Source organism: Babylonia areolata, chromosome 23 (assembly GCF_041734735.1).
Source record: "Babylonia areolata isolate BAREFJ2019XMU chromosome 23, ASM4173473v1, whole genome shotgun sequence".
Lineage (NCBI taxonomy): Eukaryota > Metazoa > Mollusca > Gastropoda > Neogastropoda > Buccinidae > Babylonia > Babylonia areolata.
Genome location: NC_134898.1, coordinates 13,370,019 through 13,387,518, shown reverse-complemented (window position 1 = coordinate 13,387,518; position 17,500 = coordinate 13,370,019). Strand labels below are relative to the sequence as shown.

General features: G+C 42.4%; 2 protein-coding genes across 3 annotated transcripts in view; both read right to left on the bottom strand.

The window, feature by feature from the left end:
- The window catches only part of LOC143298157 (uncharacterized), a 4,640-nt gene extending 1,478 nt beyond the window's left edge, over positions 1–3,162 (bottom strand). The window contains exons 1-2 of the mRNA XM_076610894.1: positions 1,838–3,162; positions 960–1,103 (exon numbers count right to left, since the gene is read on the bottom strand). Of these exons, the coding sequence (XP_076467009.1) occupies positions 960–1,103; positions 1,838–2,033 (340 nt within the window). The 5' untranslated portion in view covers positions 2,034–3,162. The remainder of the gene's footprint in view (positions 1–959; positions 1,104–1,837) is intronic.
- Positions 3,163–13,763: 10,601 nt separating this feature from the next.
- Positions 13,764–17,500, bottom strand: part of LOC143297855 (mitogen-activated protein kinase kinase kinase 7-like) — a 34,349-nt gene continuing 30,612 nt past the window's right edge. For both annotated transcript variants that reach the window (XM_076610378.1, XM_076610379.1), the window contains one exon: positions 13,764–17,500. This exon is cut by the window's right edge and continues 1,100 nt beyond it. The gene's annotated coding sequence lies outside the window, so the exon portion shown is untranslated.

Genomic DNA, 17,500 nt, shown 5'->3' with positions numbered 1-17,500 from the left:
TGTTTGATTGATTGATTGTGGTGGGTGGCTCGGTTTCTTTGTGAGTGAACGTGATGGGTAGGGAGAGATTGGGTGGATGATTTGTTGTTGGTTTTTTTGTTTGTTTTTTGGTGTGGTTTTGTGTGTGTGCGTGTGTGTGTGTGTGTGTGTGTGTGTGTGTGTGTGTGTGTGTGTGTTTTGGGGGGTTAATGTTTAAAAAAAAAAAAACAGGACTTAGTGGGTGGGGGGGGGGTTGGGGGGGGCCGGGGGAGGGAGTGTAAGTGTGGCGTGAAGGTAGGCTGGTGGGTGGTTAGATGGACTGAAAGAGAGAGGAGGAGTTTGTGGAGTTGGGTGGGTGGGTGGGATGGGGTTGGGGGGCCTGGGCGGGGGGGACGGGAGGGGGGAGGGAGTTGAAAGTACAGGTTCAGTTTGGTCGGGCGAATAGCTATAGGTGGGTGAGTGGGGGGGGGGGGGGGGGGCTGGGGTGGACTGAAAGAGGGAGAGAGAGGTAAGGGGCATTAATTGGGGAATCTCAAGAGCTATTAATTTTATGAGTTGTGTTGTTTTTGTTTTGTTTTTTTACTGATAATGATAATAATTATGATGATAATAATAACCTTAGACCGACAATATCCCGGGAAAAGAAAATAATTTCTTTCCTCTTCTTTTCTTTTTTTTCTTCTTAAACACACAGAATGATGAAATGGCATTTGATTTCATTAACTGATTGATTAATTACACTTCTTTTTCTTTCTTTTTTTTTAATCCATCAATCAATTTTAGTGATAGGTGAGTAATAAAAGATATCAAGAAATTCATATTTTTCAATAATTCATTATAGACATGAACAAATAAATACATTCTGTTTAAGTTAATAAACAGGCAGATAAATAAACAAATAAATGAACAGATAGATAAATAAATGAATAAACAAAGAAAAGGCTGACTGAGGGCATAATATAATATCTATTTATCTATACCTCCAACAATGGCGAGCACTTCCAAGTTCTTGGAGTAGGTGGAGGCTTTGAGCAGAAAGTTGGCGAGAAGATCGTAGCCACAGGTCAGCATCAGTATCAGCAGACCAACAGTCTCCAGGAACCGTGTGATGTGGAACCACATATCTGGAGGGTTTAGTTCACAGACAGATAGAATGAATTAATGAGGAAATGAACGAATAAATGAACGAATGAATTCGTTGATTAATTCATTGATAAAAAAAATAATAATAACCGAGTTGTAGACATATGATGCGAAAACGAAACGCAAGTACACACACACACACACACACACACACACACAAATGCTCACACACACACACACACACACACACACACACACATATATATATGTGTGTGTGTGTGTGTGTACATCAGTGTGTGTGTGTGCGAGTATTTGTGTGTGTGTGTGTGTGCGTCAGTGTGTGGGTGCGTCAGTGTGTGTGTGTGAGTATGTGTGTGTGTGTGTGTCTGAGTATTTGTGTGTGTGCGTGTACGCGCGCACAAGCAGAAACACATACATCGATAATTTAAACGAATTAATATCAAAGATGAAAGAGCAGCCCCACCATCACAGACACATGGACTCGCGGACACACACACACACACACACACACACACACACACACATACATGAACGCGTGCGCGCTGATACAAGGTCAATGTAATCTTGTCCACGTGCACGCATGTAACCAAACGCGCGCGCACACACACATAAATACATACGCGCGCGCGCACACACACACACACACACACAGAGATCCGAGCAAAGAAGTGAGCTAGACCATTATAATATAGACACCAGAATTCTACAGATAATTATTAGCGTCTCTACGTGGCTAGACATGCTACACACTCACACAGATTGGCGACACCCAGGTTGGCACAGACGTCAGCAATACAGGCCATCCACAGCCCACTGGAGGACCTGAACCGTCCCGAGTCCACCGTCACCCAGTACGGGGAGCTGAACCCGATGAGGTACAGCAGTGAGGAGGCCAGCAACCCCACCAGTCCTATCTTGTACAGCAGCGGACGACTTGAGAACACGGCCATTTTGTGTGTGTGTGTGGTGGTGGTGGTGGTGGTGATGATGATTAATTAATTAACTCTTTATGTACGTTGCCTTGCGTTTACGTTGTTTTATTAATTGTGTGGTGATTATTTTTTTTCTTTTTTCTATACGTAGCGTTTATATATTTTATTTATTGTACGGTGATTTGTTTCTGTACGTTGTTGCGTTTATAATTATTGTTTTATTGTATGGTGATTGTTTCTATACGTTGCGAGTTTTGTTGTTCTGTTGTATGGTGATTGTTTCTATACGTTGCGATTTTTGTTGTTCTGTTGTATGGTGATTGTTTCTATACGTTGCGATTTTTGTTGTTCTATTGTATGGTGATTGTTTCTGTATGTTGCGTGTAAGTTGTTTTGTTTTATTATATTTTTCTGAACACGTCACATGATCGTTGGTTTGCTCTTTTTTTTTCTTTTTTTTTTTTTGTTTGTTTGTTTGTTTGTTTTGTTTTGTTTTGTTTCCTTCAATGTGTATGAAAAAAAAGGCACATGGAAAAAAACCTATACACTGTTTAGAAACTTGTAATATATACACTGTTGATTCACAATCTCAGTGGCAGACTCCACAACAGACTCCTCTTTTCATCACTTGACAACGGGCCTATGGTTCGAAACGTCGTATCCCACTAAACAAAGAGGATTCATCTACCACCAAACAGGGTTGGGTTTTTTTTTTAAACTTTAGTGGCTTTTTTTTGTTTTGAAGAATCCTGCAGTCAGTTTTGTCTTCTTCTTCCAACAGAAATGTTTTGCCGGACAGAGAGGTTTAACTCACTCAGTACGGCCAGTCCTCTCTTCTCCTCTACACAGACCCCTCGGATGTCCAGTGGCTGTCTGAATGACCCAACCTTTAGCTTCCGTCGTCAGAATTGTGGTATTCTTTGTCAACATTCACCACTTCAGTATAAGAACCTTCCGCTTGCAATATTTTGATGATGGTAATTGGGGTGAAACGCTGTTAACGTCGTTTCTTTCGCCGTTCGTATGGAGAGAGTTAATGAATTTCACTCACAGTGACTTGCTTATCGTGAATATCTCAGTGGAAAGTTTGCGGTATCTCATCACAAACAGGATCACGACGGTGCCTTTTATAGGTTACTTGTCGAAGTATTGCCCAATCTGAAACGGACTGGGAGGTCTATATATATAGGGTAGGCGTACGACGAGCTTGACTTTTTTTTCTTTTTTTTTTTTTTTTAAAGCTCCGGCTACGACAGTCAACAACATGTGTACATTTGTCGGTCGCAGTTCGAGATGTGTATGTCGTTTATCAAGCCCCGACCTCATTCACTCGATCTTCCCCCCCCCCCCCCTCCCCGCCCCTTCCCCCCGCCCCCCCCTCCCCCCGCGCCCACCCCCATTCCTATCTTCACCAAAGAAATCTACACACACACACACACACACGTACGCACGCACGCACACACACGCACACACACACACACACACACACACGCGCACGCACGCACGCGCGCACACACACACACACACACACACACACAAGCATTATTTCAACCAAGTGATCGAGTCACCAAAACTGACACGCAGAAAAGTTATGCTTTTAAAGTGGGTGCATGATGACAGTGTGTGTGTGTGTGTGTGTGTGTGTGTGTGTGTGTGTGGCTATTGATCTAGATTTATGTGGGGTAGAATGCACAAGGGGCGCGTGCTAATCTCACACATTAACTTTTTTAAAGATAATTTCGTAGTAGTAGTAGTAGTAGTGGTGGTGGTGGTGGTGGTGGTGGTAGCAATAGCACGTATAGTAGTAGCAGCCAGTAGTATCCGTAGCAGTATAGCAAATGAATATTTACATGAATAAATAAATGAATGAATAAATAAATAATGTTCGGACCATGAACACGCTCTCTCTCTCTCTCTCTCTGTGTGTGTGTGTGTGTGTGTGTGTGTGTGTGTGTGTGTGTGTGTGTGTGTGTGTTTTGTAATCAACATCGAACGTTTCGTTTCAGCCCACATCAAAATTTAATTTGTCATTGGTTATCTCCCTTCACCCTTTCTCGCCCTCGACTTTATTTTCCCCCCATTTGTATTATCCCCCCCTTTTTGTTTCTTCTTTTTGAAATTATCTTCGCTCTTCCCTCTGTGGCCGTCATCCTGTTATTGTCAAGTTTCCTTGTTTCTCTATGACTCAAAAGAGTTAATGGGAATAAACACAATCTGAAACTCTGAAACTCTCTGAAACTCTGATATCCGAGTACAACTAAAATAACAACTTCACTGACATCCTCTTGAGCTGATTCTGAGGAAAACAATAATGGTTTGTTTTTGTTTTGTTTTTGGGGGGGGGGTTAGGGGGGGGGGGGGGGGACAGCGGAGGTCTGTCAAAGAAAGAAAGGAAGAAGTTATGTATCGTTAAAGGGAAGAAACGGGATGACAGAAGAGAGAGAGAGAGAGAGAGAGAGAGAGAGAGGCGATGTCAAAAACGTGTTACACCACAAGTATTCCCCCACTGGTCTAAAAATAGTTCATACTGCGAAGTCTGTTGCGTGTGACACTGCATGCGGCCCCGCTGTTCATTAAACTGTTGTATGTTTTTATGAGAGGCGAAAAATCGTTCAAAATTGACACTGTGAGCTGTAAATCTCTGTGTGTGTGTGTGCGCGCGCACACACACACACACACACACACACACACACACACACACACACACACACACACACACACAATTTGACTGTGGGGGGAGGGGGGATGCATATGAAAGGGTTGATGTGGTTGTGCACACGCGCGCATGTGTATTTGGAGTGTTGGTAAGAATGTGTGTGTGTGTGTGTGTGTGTGTGTGTGTGTGTGTGTGAAAGCGCGCGCACGCCGGTACGTGTGTCAACGTGTGAATGTGAGTGTGAGTGTATGTATGTGTGTTTATGCGGTGTGTGTGTGTGTGTGTGTGTGTGTTTGTGTGTGTATGTATTTGTGTATGTATGCTGTGTGTGTGTGTGTGTGTGTGTGTGTGTGTGTGTGTGTGTGTGTGTAGGGAGGGGGTCTGGGGGGGGCTTTTGATCTGATTGGTACCTACTATGTCATGTCACCAGAGCTTTTCAGCTAATGACATTAAACATTTCAGTGTTCAGTGTTCTCTTGCTCGCTCTCTCTCCCGTCCCTGTTTCAGTTTTTCACTTCCTCTCGATCCACTCTCACGTCACTGTGTCCACACACCGCCCACCCCCCACCCCCCTTCCTCCTCTTCGTGGATAATTATTATCATCCCCCTCCATCCCCTGCCCGTCAGTTAGTGACCTCCAACCATCCCTCTTAACCCTTTCACCGCCAGTCAATTTAGACTACAAAATTCCCTTGTGATGTAAACACGGAGAAGACAGTGGCTATAAGAATAGCTGGGGATTCCCCCTGCGATGCATAGTAAATATGGCCTATCCTACCACCGAACATTAAGAGCAGTTTCAGTTTCAGTTTCACTTTCTCAAGGAGGCGTCACTGCGTTCGGACAAATCCATACACGCTACACCACATCTGTTGAGCAGATGCCTGACCAGCAGCATAACCCAACGCGCTTAATCAGGCCTTGAGTGCATGCTTACATATTTGTGTACCTATGAAAGTGGATTTCATTTTATGTAATTTCGCCAGAGGACAACACTCTCGTTGCCATGGGTTCTTTTTCAGTGCGCCAAGTGCGTGCTGCACACGGGACCTCGGTTTATCGTCTCATCCGAAAGACTAGACGCTCAGTTTGATTTTCCAGTCAAACTTAGGAGAAAGGGCGAGAGCGGGATTCGAACCCACACCCTCACGGACTCTCTGTATTGGCAGCTGAGCGTCTTAACCATTCTGCCACCTAAGAGCAGTAAGTTCATCAGTGGATAACAGACGAATGAATGGTCACCTTTCAGTGACATGGGTCCTCTACCACGCCTGTGCATAAAATGTGAGCTTGGCGGTGAAAGGGTTAATAATAAATCACGCCAGGGACTATCCGATCTCGTGTGATAAACAGGATACGGAAGAGCGGACATGATACAGTGTGTGTGACTAGGTGTGGGTTCTTGTGTGTTGCTAAAAGGTGCGGTTAATTGGGCTTATTTTCACCTGTATAGTATCCGGGACCGACATGCGCAATAGCCGAGTGGTTAAAGCGTTGGACTTTCAATCTGATGGTCCGGGGTTCGAGGTTCGAATCTCGTGGTGGGTAAAGGGTGGAGATTTTTCCGATCTCCCAGGTCAACATATGTGCAGACCTGCTAGTGCCTGAATCTCTTTCGTGTGTATACGCAAGCAGAAGAACAAATACGCACGTTAAATCCTGCAATCCACTTGTCAGCGTTCGAAAAAAAAAAAGAAAAAAAAGAAAACTGACCGACAGTCCGTCATAATGATCAGTCCCGGATACTTCTTCTTCTTCTTCTTCTTCTCCTTCTTCTTCTTTCGTGGGCTGCAACTCCCACGTTCACTCGTATGAACACGAGTGGGCTTTTACGTGTATGACCATTTTTACCCCGCCATGTTGGCAGCCATACTCCGTTTTCGGGGGTGTGCATGCTGGGTGTGTCCTTGTTTCTATAACCCACCGAACGCTGACTCTCTCTCTCTCTCTCTCTCTTTCTCTGTTTCTTGCTCTCTCTCTCTTTGTTTCTCCGTCTCTCTCTCTCTCTCTCTTTCTCCGTCTCTCTCTCTCTCTCTGTTTCTCCCTCTCTCTCTCTGTTTCTCCCTCTTTGTTTCTCCGTCTCTCTCTCTCTCTCTCTCTCTCTTTCTCTCTCTCTCTCTCTCTCTCTCTCTCTCTTTCTCCGTCTCTCTCTCTCTCCCTCTCTCTCTCTCTTTGTTTCTCCGTCTCTCTCTCTCTCTCTTTCTCTCTCTCTCTCTCTCTCTCTCTCTCTTTCTCCGTCTCTCTCTCTCTCCCTCTCTCTCTCTTTGTTTCTCTCCCTCTCTCTCTCGATTCCATCCTGCTCTCTCTCTTTAGCTGTCAACCTCTGTCGACCTCTCTCTCTCTCTCTCTTACCTCTCTTTTTCTCTCTCTCCGCCATCCCTCAGTCGAGACAATAATTATAAATCATATCCTTCACTGCCCCCCCCCCCACACACACACACACCCACACATCCCCCACCCCCCGCTCTATCTCGCACACTCCACCTCCCTCCAGCCTTTCTACCCCCTCCTCTGTCCTCTGTCGATTCCCCCCACCCCACTCCCACTCCCACCCCCATCTCCTAACTCCACTCTCCGGGTCATTTTCTCACTCTCTCTCTCTCTCTCTCTCTCTCTCTCTCTCTCTCTCTCACTCTCTCTCTCTCTCTCTCTCTCTCTCTCTCTCTCTCTCTCTCTCACTGTCACTCACTCTTTGTTTGTTTGTTTTTTCTACCCATTCCAGAACCTTTTCACAGGGATGGAGGTGTCAGTACCTTGGCGCCAGTGCTGCAGAAGGAGTCAGGTGATCAGTTAAGTGGCCAGCATCAGCATCAGTGTCAGTATCAGTGTCAGCATCAGTATCAGTATCAGTGTCAGTATCAGTGTCAGCATCAGTATCAGTATCAGTAGCTCAAGGAGGCGTCACTGCGTTCTGTCAAATCCATATACACGCTACACCACATCTGCCCAGCAGATGCCTGACCAGCAGTTTCAGTTTCAGTTTCAGTAGCTCAAGGAGGCGTCACTGCGTTCAGTCAAATCCATATATACGCTACACCCCATCTGCCCAGCAGATGCCTGACCAGCAGTTTCAGTTTCAGTTTCAGTAGCTCAAGGAGGCGTCACTGCGTTCAGTCAAATCCATATATACGCTACACCCCATCTGCCCAGCAGATGCCTGACCAGCAGTTTCAGTTTCAGTTTCAGTAGCTCAAGGAGGCGTCACTGCGTTCAGTCAAATCCATATATACGCTACACCCCATCTGCCCAGCAGATGCCTGACCAGCAGTTTCAGTTTCAGTTTCAGTAGCTCAAGGAGGCGTCACTGCGTTCAGTCAAATCCATATATACGCTACACCCCATCTGCCCAGCAGATGCCTGACCAGCAGTTTCAGTTTCAGTTTCAGTAGCTCAAGGAGGCGTCACTGCGTTCGGACAAATCCATATACGCTACACCACATCTGCCAAGCAGATGCCTCTTGACCAGCAGCGAAACCCAACGCGCTTAGTCAGGCCTTGAGAAAAAAAAATTAATTAATTAAAATAATAAATAAATTAATTAAATAAAATAACCAAAAAAATCACAATAAATAAATAAATAATAGATAAATATATAAATATATAAATAATAATAATAATAATAATAATAATAATAATAATAATAATAACAATATTTATAAGGCGCAAAATCTTGATGAAGTCAACTCTATGCGTACAAAAAAAAACAAAAAAAAAATTGGCCGCAAGCTGCTAGCGCTGAGATCACTCTGGTCATTATGTAGGCAGACGTGGGACAGGGGAACTACAGGACAGGACAGCTGGAACTGAGGATGGTTTGTTTGTTTGTTTGTTTGTTTTTGGGGGGGGGTTGTTTTGTTTTGTTTTGTTTTGGTTTGTTTTTTTGGTTTTTTGGGGGTTTTTTTTTACATTCTCACTTCTGGCACTATCTGGGGACTAACCGGGGCGCTTTGCCCTGCTGGTGTTCAGGTTCCATGTTTTTTTCTGGGGGGGGGGGGGGGGGGTTGTCAGTGTGTGTGTCAGTGTCAGTGTGTGTGTGTGTGTGTGTGTGTGTGTGTGTGTGTGTGTCTCAAGGCCTGACTAAGCGCGTTGGGCTACGCCGCTGGTCAGGCATCTGCTTGGCAGATGTGGTGTAGCGTATATGGTTTGTCCGAACGCAGTGACGCCTCCTTGAGCTACTGAAACTGAAACTCTGTGTGTGTGTGTATGTGTGTGTGTGTGTGTGTCTGTGTGTGCGTCATTGTGTGTGTGTGTGTGTGTGCGCGCGCGCGCGCGCTTGAAGCGATTCTCTCTTTAGTTCACCGAGAATAGCTGAGACGCTACTGGTGGTGGTGTAGCATTTCGTGGTTTTGTCTTGTACTATATAGTACAGGTCCTGTGTAGGACAGGGACAGGATGGACCCCCCCCCCCCCCCTAAAAAAGCACACACACACACACACACACACACACACACACACAAAACCCACATAACTGCGTATCTATTATCCTTGAAAATGAAGAACTTTGTCTTCTCTCAGTGCCAGACAGCCTGTGAACAACAATCAATGGCAGCTCACCATGACAGCACCCGCCAAAGTAGAGCCTGCACGTCTTGCTAATTAAGTTACTTTGGGGGGTTCAGTATTTGTATTTCTTTTTATCACAACATATTTATCTGTGTGAAATTCGGGCTGCTCTCCCCAGGGAGAGCGCGTCGCTACACTACAGCACCACCCCCTTTTTTTTCTTCTTTTTTTTCTTTTTTTCCTGCATGCAGTTTTAGTTTTTTCCTTTTGAAGTGGATTTTTCTACAGAATTTCGCTGGGAACAACCCTTTTGCTGCCGTGGGTTCTTTTACGTGCGCTATAAGTGCATGCTGCACACGGGATCTCGGTTTATCGTCTCATCCGACTGACTAGCGTCCAGACCACCACTCAAGGTCTAGTGGAGGGGGAGAAAATATCGGCGGCTGAGCCGTGATTGGAACCAGCGCGCTCATATTCTCACGCTTCCTTGGCGGACGCGTTACCTCTAGGCCATGTTGTGCTTGTCCTGTTACAGCAACAGGAATGTCTGCTCCCTACATTTTCACCTCTATTTACTTGCCCATACTTGTATTTTTATTTCCTTTTTTTTTTTTTTTTAATGTACGTCTTTGCTATTTTTCAGGTCTTTTGACCTTAACATCTCTATCGTTAGTGTGTGGTAATGAAATACCTGGCACTTTGAAATGCGTCGACCACAGTGGTACATGGTGCTGGCAGGAGGGAAGGTATATATATTTTTTTTTTTCAATTAAAAGGATGGGAAGAATTATAAATGGGGAACTTCAAGGAATTATATCTCATGCAGTATCAGGAATGAAAAGAGACTATTTCTGCCATACCCAGATTTAGTGTCTTGCATGCATGTACCTTCATGTGTGTTCGTGTGGGGGTGTGCGTATGTGGGCAAGCTTGTGTCAATGCGTGAATATTTACATGTTTTTCATATCAGTTTCCCCCCCACCCACCCACCCCTCATGCTATCATTTAGTGGCATAAAACCAAGAAGAGAGAGACAAAGACAAAAACGGTGACAGAGAAACATTCTCACACCTGATCACCAACACTCGCAAAACGTTGCTTGTTGAGCAATGATTTATTCATCAGACACTTGAATTTTCAGCACTTCAAGCTCACATCAACAGCAACAACAACAACAAAAATCATCATCAAACACACATTTGCTATAGTGTACTGTACTGCACTGCACTGGGTTTATGTGTGTGTGTGGTTTTTTTTCACCAACTATACATGTATTCTGTTTGAAATTTAGGTTGCTCTCCTAAAAGGGAACCCAGTACTGTTACAGTGTTAACAATTCCAAGAGCAGCGCTCCCCTGGACACCAGATGAAAAAAAAAAAAAAAAAAAAAACAGGAGCGACAAGAGGATTAAAATAATGAAGACAGTTGAAAAAGAACTGAAGAGTATGGCAACACCTGGGGGACTGCACAATACAGGCAGCAGCGGAGATCTCTAGTGACAGACAGCCTTGTATGCCTCAGGAGATCAAGGGGATTCTGTGACTGACTTAAGTCCTCCTTAGCTCGAAAAGGGCGAGTCTGATGAAAACTGGTAAATGCCTCGTGATGTTTGCTGACAATTTTTAGCATTCCAAGCAATTGTTTGTTGGTTTGTTTGTTTGGAGAGTTTTATATTTTCCCGGGATGATACCACCACATTGGTTCAGACAAAACCTGTTGAACAAAACCTGCAGCTTGGTTCAGACAAAAACCTGCAGCTTGGTTCAGACAAAACCTGCAGCAGTTTGGTTCAGACAAAACCTGCAGTTTGTTTCAGACAAAACCTGCAGCAGTTTGGTTCAGACAAAACCTGCAGCAGCTTGGTTCAGACATAACCTGCAAGCAGCTTGGTTCAGACAAAAACCTGCAGCTTGGTTCAGACAAAAACCTGCAGCAGTTTGGTTCAGACAAAACCTGCAGCAGCTTGGTTCAGACAAAAACCAGCAGCTTGGTTCAGACAAAAACCTGCACACCAAGAACCAAGAAATCCAGCAACATTCATTAACAGCACATGGAAGCAAGAATAAAGATTTGTGCGATGTTTGTAAGTTTGGGATGCAGAGAACACCAAGAGTCAGCTTGACCTGCTGTTTGATGATCTCTTAACAACACTTGGATAAGTGTTAATGTTACTTCAAACTCTTCCCCAATCTCTTGATGACATAATTATTCAGTAAAGGTTAAGGGAAAGTACTTGATTATATCTGAACATTGTAATTATTATATAAAGTTACATCACAATGCTTGATGATCACTGAATAATGTAATTATTAAGTAAAGTTATACATTACTGCTGGATTATCACTTTAACAGGGCTATTATTATGTAAAGTTATGTCATACTGCTTAATTATCACTTAACATGATTAATACGTAAAGTTATAATATGCTTGATGATCATTTAAAACCATGCTTATTACACACACACACACACACACACACACACATATATATATATATATATATATATATAGTTATTACATATAGATATATCATACTGCTTGACAATGTAAGTATTATGTTAAGTTATTAAGTGATATATATTACTGTCTGATAATCACTCACTGTTATGCTGTTCAATAAACACTCAACAGCATAATTATTACATTAAGTTGTATACTGTTTGATAATCTGAAAACAACAGACTACTCGCAAAGTAAAGTTACATCATCGTTATAAAAGTGAGTGAGAGCATGTGTGTGGTTCGTCCGTTGGGATCAACGAGGACCATCTAGTCATCCTGGGGGTGGGTGGGTTGGGCTCTGTGGGTGCACAGATGACTGGTCAGGCCAATCCGCGCCCGGAAGGTTCTGATGCAGTGTGGACAGGGGATGGTGGCGGCTGTCGGGGACTTGCTGGCCCTGATTTTCCTGGCCTGTCTGCGTTGCTCTGCTGCAGCGATTCAGTTGGCCTCACAGGATTTGGCGCCTTTGTGGACAGCTGAACGCCACTTTGGTCTGTCCATTGCATTCAGCTCCCATGTGTCGTGGTTGATGTTGAAGGCCTTCAGAGAAGCTTTCAGAGTGTCTTTGAAGCGCTTCTTTTGGCCTCCATGGGAGCGCTTGCCATGTTGGAGTTCGCCGTACAGCAGTTTCTTGGGGAGCCGGTGGTCTGGCATGTGAACTACATGGCCTGCCTAGTGCAAAGACTACTCACAAAGTAAAGTTACATCATCATTATAAAAGTGAGTGAGAGCAGACCAAGCCATACAAACACACACAATTTGAATAAATTTTTTCAGCGTGTGGGTGGGGTGGGGGGAGGGAGTCATTAGAGTGTTTCAAATATACTGAATTATTATCCCACCACTCTCTCTCTCTCTCTCTCGTTTTGATTTATGTTTTCATTGAGACCTTTGCTGACGATGCTTTTCTTCCATTTCTCTCTCTCTCTCTCTCACTCAATAACTTTTGTATTCACCCGCACACAAAACATCAAATTCCTTTGGCACTGTGACTAATCTAAGTACAAAAGCAAACAGGTTCAATTCTTTTCAAAATAATAATAATAATAATGAGGTTAATGCTGTTCACAACAATTCTCAGAAAATCACATTTAAAAGGAAGGGTCAGATCACACATCATTTTTTTTCCAAAAAGTATATTGCATTCTTCTCAAAATTACATTACTGTTTTTCTTTAATAAAAGAAAAAAAATTCTTTTACATAAACTTCAAAATCAGATACATGTGGAAACACTCTTCAAAAACATGCTTCTGACTAATGGACAGACAGAACAAAGGCAAGTGATTCAAAACTGGGGGGAAAAAAATCAGTAAAAGCATGCGAAGAAGTTTCAATATCTTTCAGTAGCAAGAAGCCATGCATTTACAAAAAAGAAGTGGAAGACACTGAGAGATTATGGTAATACATTCATGCCAACAATTTTAGTTGCTGAGCATCAAAATAAACAAAGTGTTTTGAATGTCCATATATAAGGGATGTGTGTGTACGTACACATGAACATGTATAATTATCATATACATATACACTTACACACACTGATTATATCACAAACTAATATATATATATATATAAACAAACACACACACACACACACACATGCAAACACACACACACACACACACACACACACACACACACATTGCTTTATCTCACCAACTCATACACACACTGGCACAAACACACACATGCACCTGCACACAAAGAAAGATACAACAATCACATAGTAGACTACAAAACTTGCATCAAAATCCAACGGAGCAAAGAACCATCTCAGAGAATTCAGTTAAACCCTTAATCAGCAGAATAATGTTTTCATACAGTGATCAAAATACAGCACTAAAAAAAAAAAAGCATCTTCAATTTGATAAGCACTCACAAAATATGAAAATCATTAAGCATATTTCAATGGGAATTTCATCTTTGTTCACACATATATATAATACACACACAAAAAACCCAAAACAAGATATAGAAATAACTATATTTCTGGCTACTATCATGTACTACGGACATGCTAAAAGGTGAGTTTCAACACACTTTACTTTCTAATATGACTCAAACGGCACACACTATAATAATAAAAAAAAAAATGTCAAAAGCTCCTATAAAACTCACAAAAGGCAAGGGATAGGCAGTTGACGCCAGCCACTGTCATGAAATGCATAGCTCCGGAGGTGGAGTCTCCCCCCACCCCACCTCCCTTCCCACCACGTATGCGAACTACCCTGTACTGTGGACAAGGTTACTTTCCTTGTCAGGCATGTTCCGACGTTGAGGGGGTACCCCACAAAAGGCCAAGCTGACAGTCACAAGAAATGCAGGTAAGCACAAAGAAGGTCATCATCAGCTTGGAAAGCAATGTGCGTGAGAATTGCACACTTCATAATTTCGCAACGCTCCAAAAAAATATACATGCATTCTTATTCACTGACTGGTGAATAACTGGACGAGAACATGCACACTTCATAATTTCGCAACGCTCCAAAAAAATATACATGCATTCTTATTCACTGACTGGTGACTAACTGAACGAGAACACAAAGTTCACTCTTCGAAGTAAAAACCGGCTACCATTCAATATAAAGTTGTAATAAACCACTGATAAAATGAGCATCTATGACAGATCTATATGTTCAGTCAATGGGGGAGCAAAACATTCATTATGCAGCAGGAAAAACAAAACAGCAACAGATCTTGAGATGATAAATACCTTGTAAAACAAAAACAAAAAAAAGAGGAAAACAAACACTGTTCAGTGTCAACAGTCTATTTACATTCATTGGACTGAATAAAGTTTGATTTCTGCTTCATTATATGACTTTTTCTTTAAAACTCATAAAACAATAAACAGGTGGTTTAAAGGCTAAAAACTTCACACTGAGAGTTACCTGCATCATCTTCACATCACAACATTCAACTAAATTATCCTGCAGGATTCTAATATCGATTGACTACATTTGTAAGAGCAAAGAGTATATTAATTTGTTGTTCTATAAAAACATCACAAACACTCATTATGACCACACCACACAAGTCTCCTCTCAGTATGTCATAGTCACACAAATAAACAGATAAGTTCACCGAAATGTGGGAAAACAAAATCTATTCATCACACTGTCCTGTGTAGCCAAGAAAGACTAGTACGATGCACACACAGTGTGTCTGAGTTCTTTAAAAAAAATTACTGGATGGCAAAGCCCAGATCTTTGGCAGCAAAATGCACCCTGTTAGACTGTAAAAACGAACATTCACTCAACAAGCATTTCAGCACAAGCCAAACTCTAAGAGTTTGCCTCCTTGCTCCTCTCTCTCTCTCTCTTTCTCTCTGTTGTCTCACTTTCTATAGGTTGTCCCACTTCCCTTCTCTATCAGTCTATGTCAGTTGTTTCACTTTCTCTCTCTAGCTCTATTTCTTTCTCCTTCTCTTATATCTCTATTTATCTTTGTTTTCTCTCTTTCTCTCTCACAATTCTCTCCCTTCCTCTCCAACTCTATTTCTATCACTTTCTCTGGGTTCTCTCCCTTTCTCTATTTCTCTCTCTCTCTCTCTCTCCCTCCCTTATATTCTCTCACTTTCTCTATTTCTTTCTCTCTCAATTCTCTCTATTTTTTTCTCTCCAGGAGAACCTTCTCACCCTTTTTCTTCACCCTCTCAACTTCTTTTTTTCTGCCCCCCCCCCCCTCAATCCCCCCCCTCCATCAGTTCTCTCACTTTCTCTCTCTCTCCCCTCTCTCTCTCTGAGTTGGTTTTGATCTGCCACAACCTCATGACCATATGAACCACAGAGTCCATCATGATATATACATAATATCAAAAACTGAAATATCAGTATCTTGTAAAGGTGTCTCTATTAAAATTCAATATAAGCTTGTAAAGCTATCACTTAAAACTGCATTAAATAACTTAATGAAACTGAGGCACAGGGAAGTCTTATATTTCTTTATATAAATGACTAAATTGTTCTCTGCATCTCTTAATTATACTGGGTAGCCCAGAGATACTTCCAAGCAATATGAACATTTTCTACCCTCAAAAGAAATATTCCTCGTCATCTCTTTATCTTTTTGTCATGTTTTGGAAGCTCCCAATGCACAACAAACACAATCACACACACACAAACAGAAAATCGTAGTTTTTTCAACACAGTTTCCTTACACACGCCTTTTCAAGACTCTTTTCTTAACTCACTCAGTACGGCCAGTCCTCTCTTCTCCTCTACACAGACCCCTCGGATGTCCTGTGGGTGTCTGAATGACCCAACCTTTAGCTTCCATCGTCAGAATTGTGGTATTCTTTGTCAACATTCACCTCTTCAGTATAAGAGCCTTCCGCTTGCAATATTCTGATGATGGTAATTGTGGTGAAACGCTGTTAATGTCGTCTCTTTCGCCGTTCGTATGGAGAGAGTTAATTGGTTCATTACAAAAATAACAGCATGCATCTCATTCACAAGATTCAAGGATGTTCAGTGTCAAAATATACTAATGGTGAATCTAAAATCAAAGAGTTTGCCAATTCAAAAAACACGAACAAAACATGCTCTCAACACTGACACCAGAAGGAAGCATTGTAGTCATGTTTTCCACCGCATCAAGATCTAAAAACAGGACAAATCTGTTTAGGACTGAAGTCCACCATCAGGACGCTGACAGCACCTACAACAATCAGGGATGACGACAACACTTCATCCCCAGAGAGAAGCAAAGTGTCCTGGTGAGACTTCACACCGGTCACAACAGACTGAACAATCACAATACACCAAACAAGAGAGGCAAGGCCTTCAAGACTCACTTGTGATAAATTAAGTCCCCTAGCATTAATTACAGAGTAATTTCCCTTTTTTACTATCTGCACCAAAATGTTTGCAAAATAAAAAAAAATTCCATGCTTAGCAAAGGAAGTTCCTGTTTGAACAAAAAATGATAATAATGACTGCTCTTGTTGTTGGGTCAGAATATCAGATCAAAGTGCCAAGTTTAGAGAATACAAAAAATATAAATATAACAGTAAATGCAGTTTGCATATAATTAGGCTTCATTTTTTTTTTTTTTTGAGCCCATCCCAGAGGTGAAATATTGTTTTAAACAAGATGACTGGAAAGAACTGAATTTTTCCTATTTTTATGCCAAATTTGGTGTCAACTGACAAAGTATTTGCAGAGAAAATGTCAATGTTAAAGTTTACCACGGACACACAGACACACACACACACACACACACACACACACACAGCGACAGACAACCGAACACCAGGTTAAAACATAGACTCACTTTGTTTACACAAGTGAGTCAAAAAAACTGAAGCTGGTGCCATCTCCCGCCTTGCCCCTTGTGGGCGGGAAGACCAGATAAACAAAGCACATTCTCCAAAACTGCTCCCTGTACAAGCAGGTGAGACAGGATGTGGAGTGATGGCCTAGAGGTAACGCGTCCGCCTAGGAAGTGAGAGAATCTGAGCGCACTGGTTCGAATCACGGCTCAGCCGCTGATATTTTCTCCCCCTCCACTAGACCTTGAGTGGTGGTCTGGACGCTAGTCATTCGGATGAGATGATAAACCGAGGTCCTGTGTGCACCACGCACTTAGCACACGTAAAAGAACCCACGGCAACAAAAGGGTTGTTCCTGGCAAAACTCTGTAGAAAAATCCATGTCAATAGGAAAAACAAATAAAAGTGCACGCAGGAAAAATACAAAAAAAAAAAAAAAAAAAAAAAGGGTGGCGCTGTAGTATAGCAACGCGCTCTCCCTGGGGAGAGCAGCCCGAATTTCACACAGAGAAATCTGTCGTGATAAAAAGAAATACAAAATACAAAAATACAA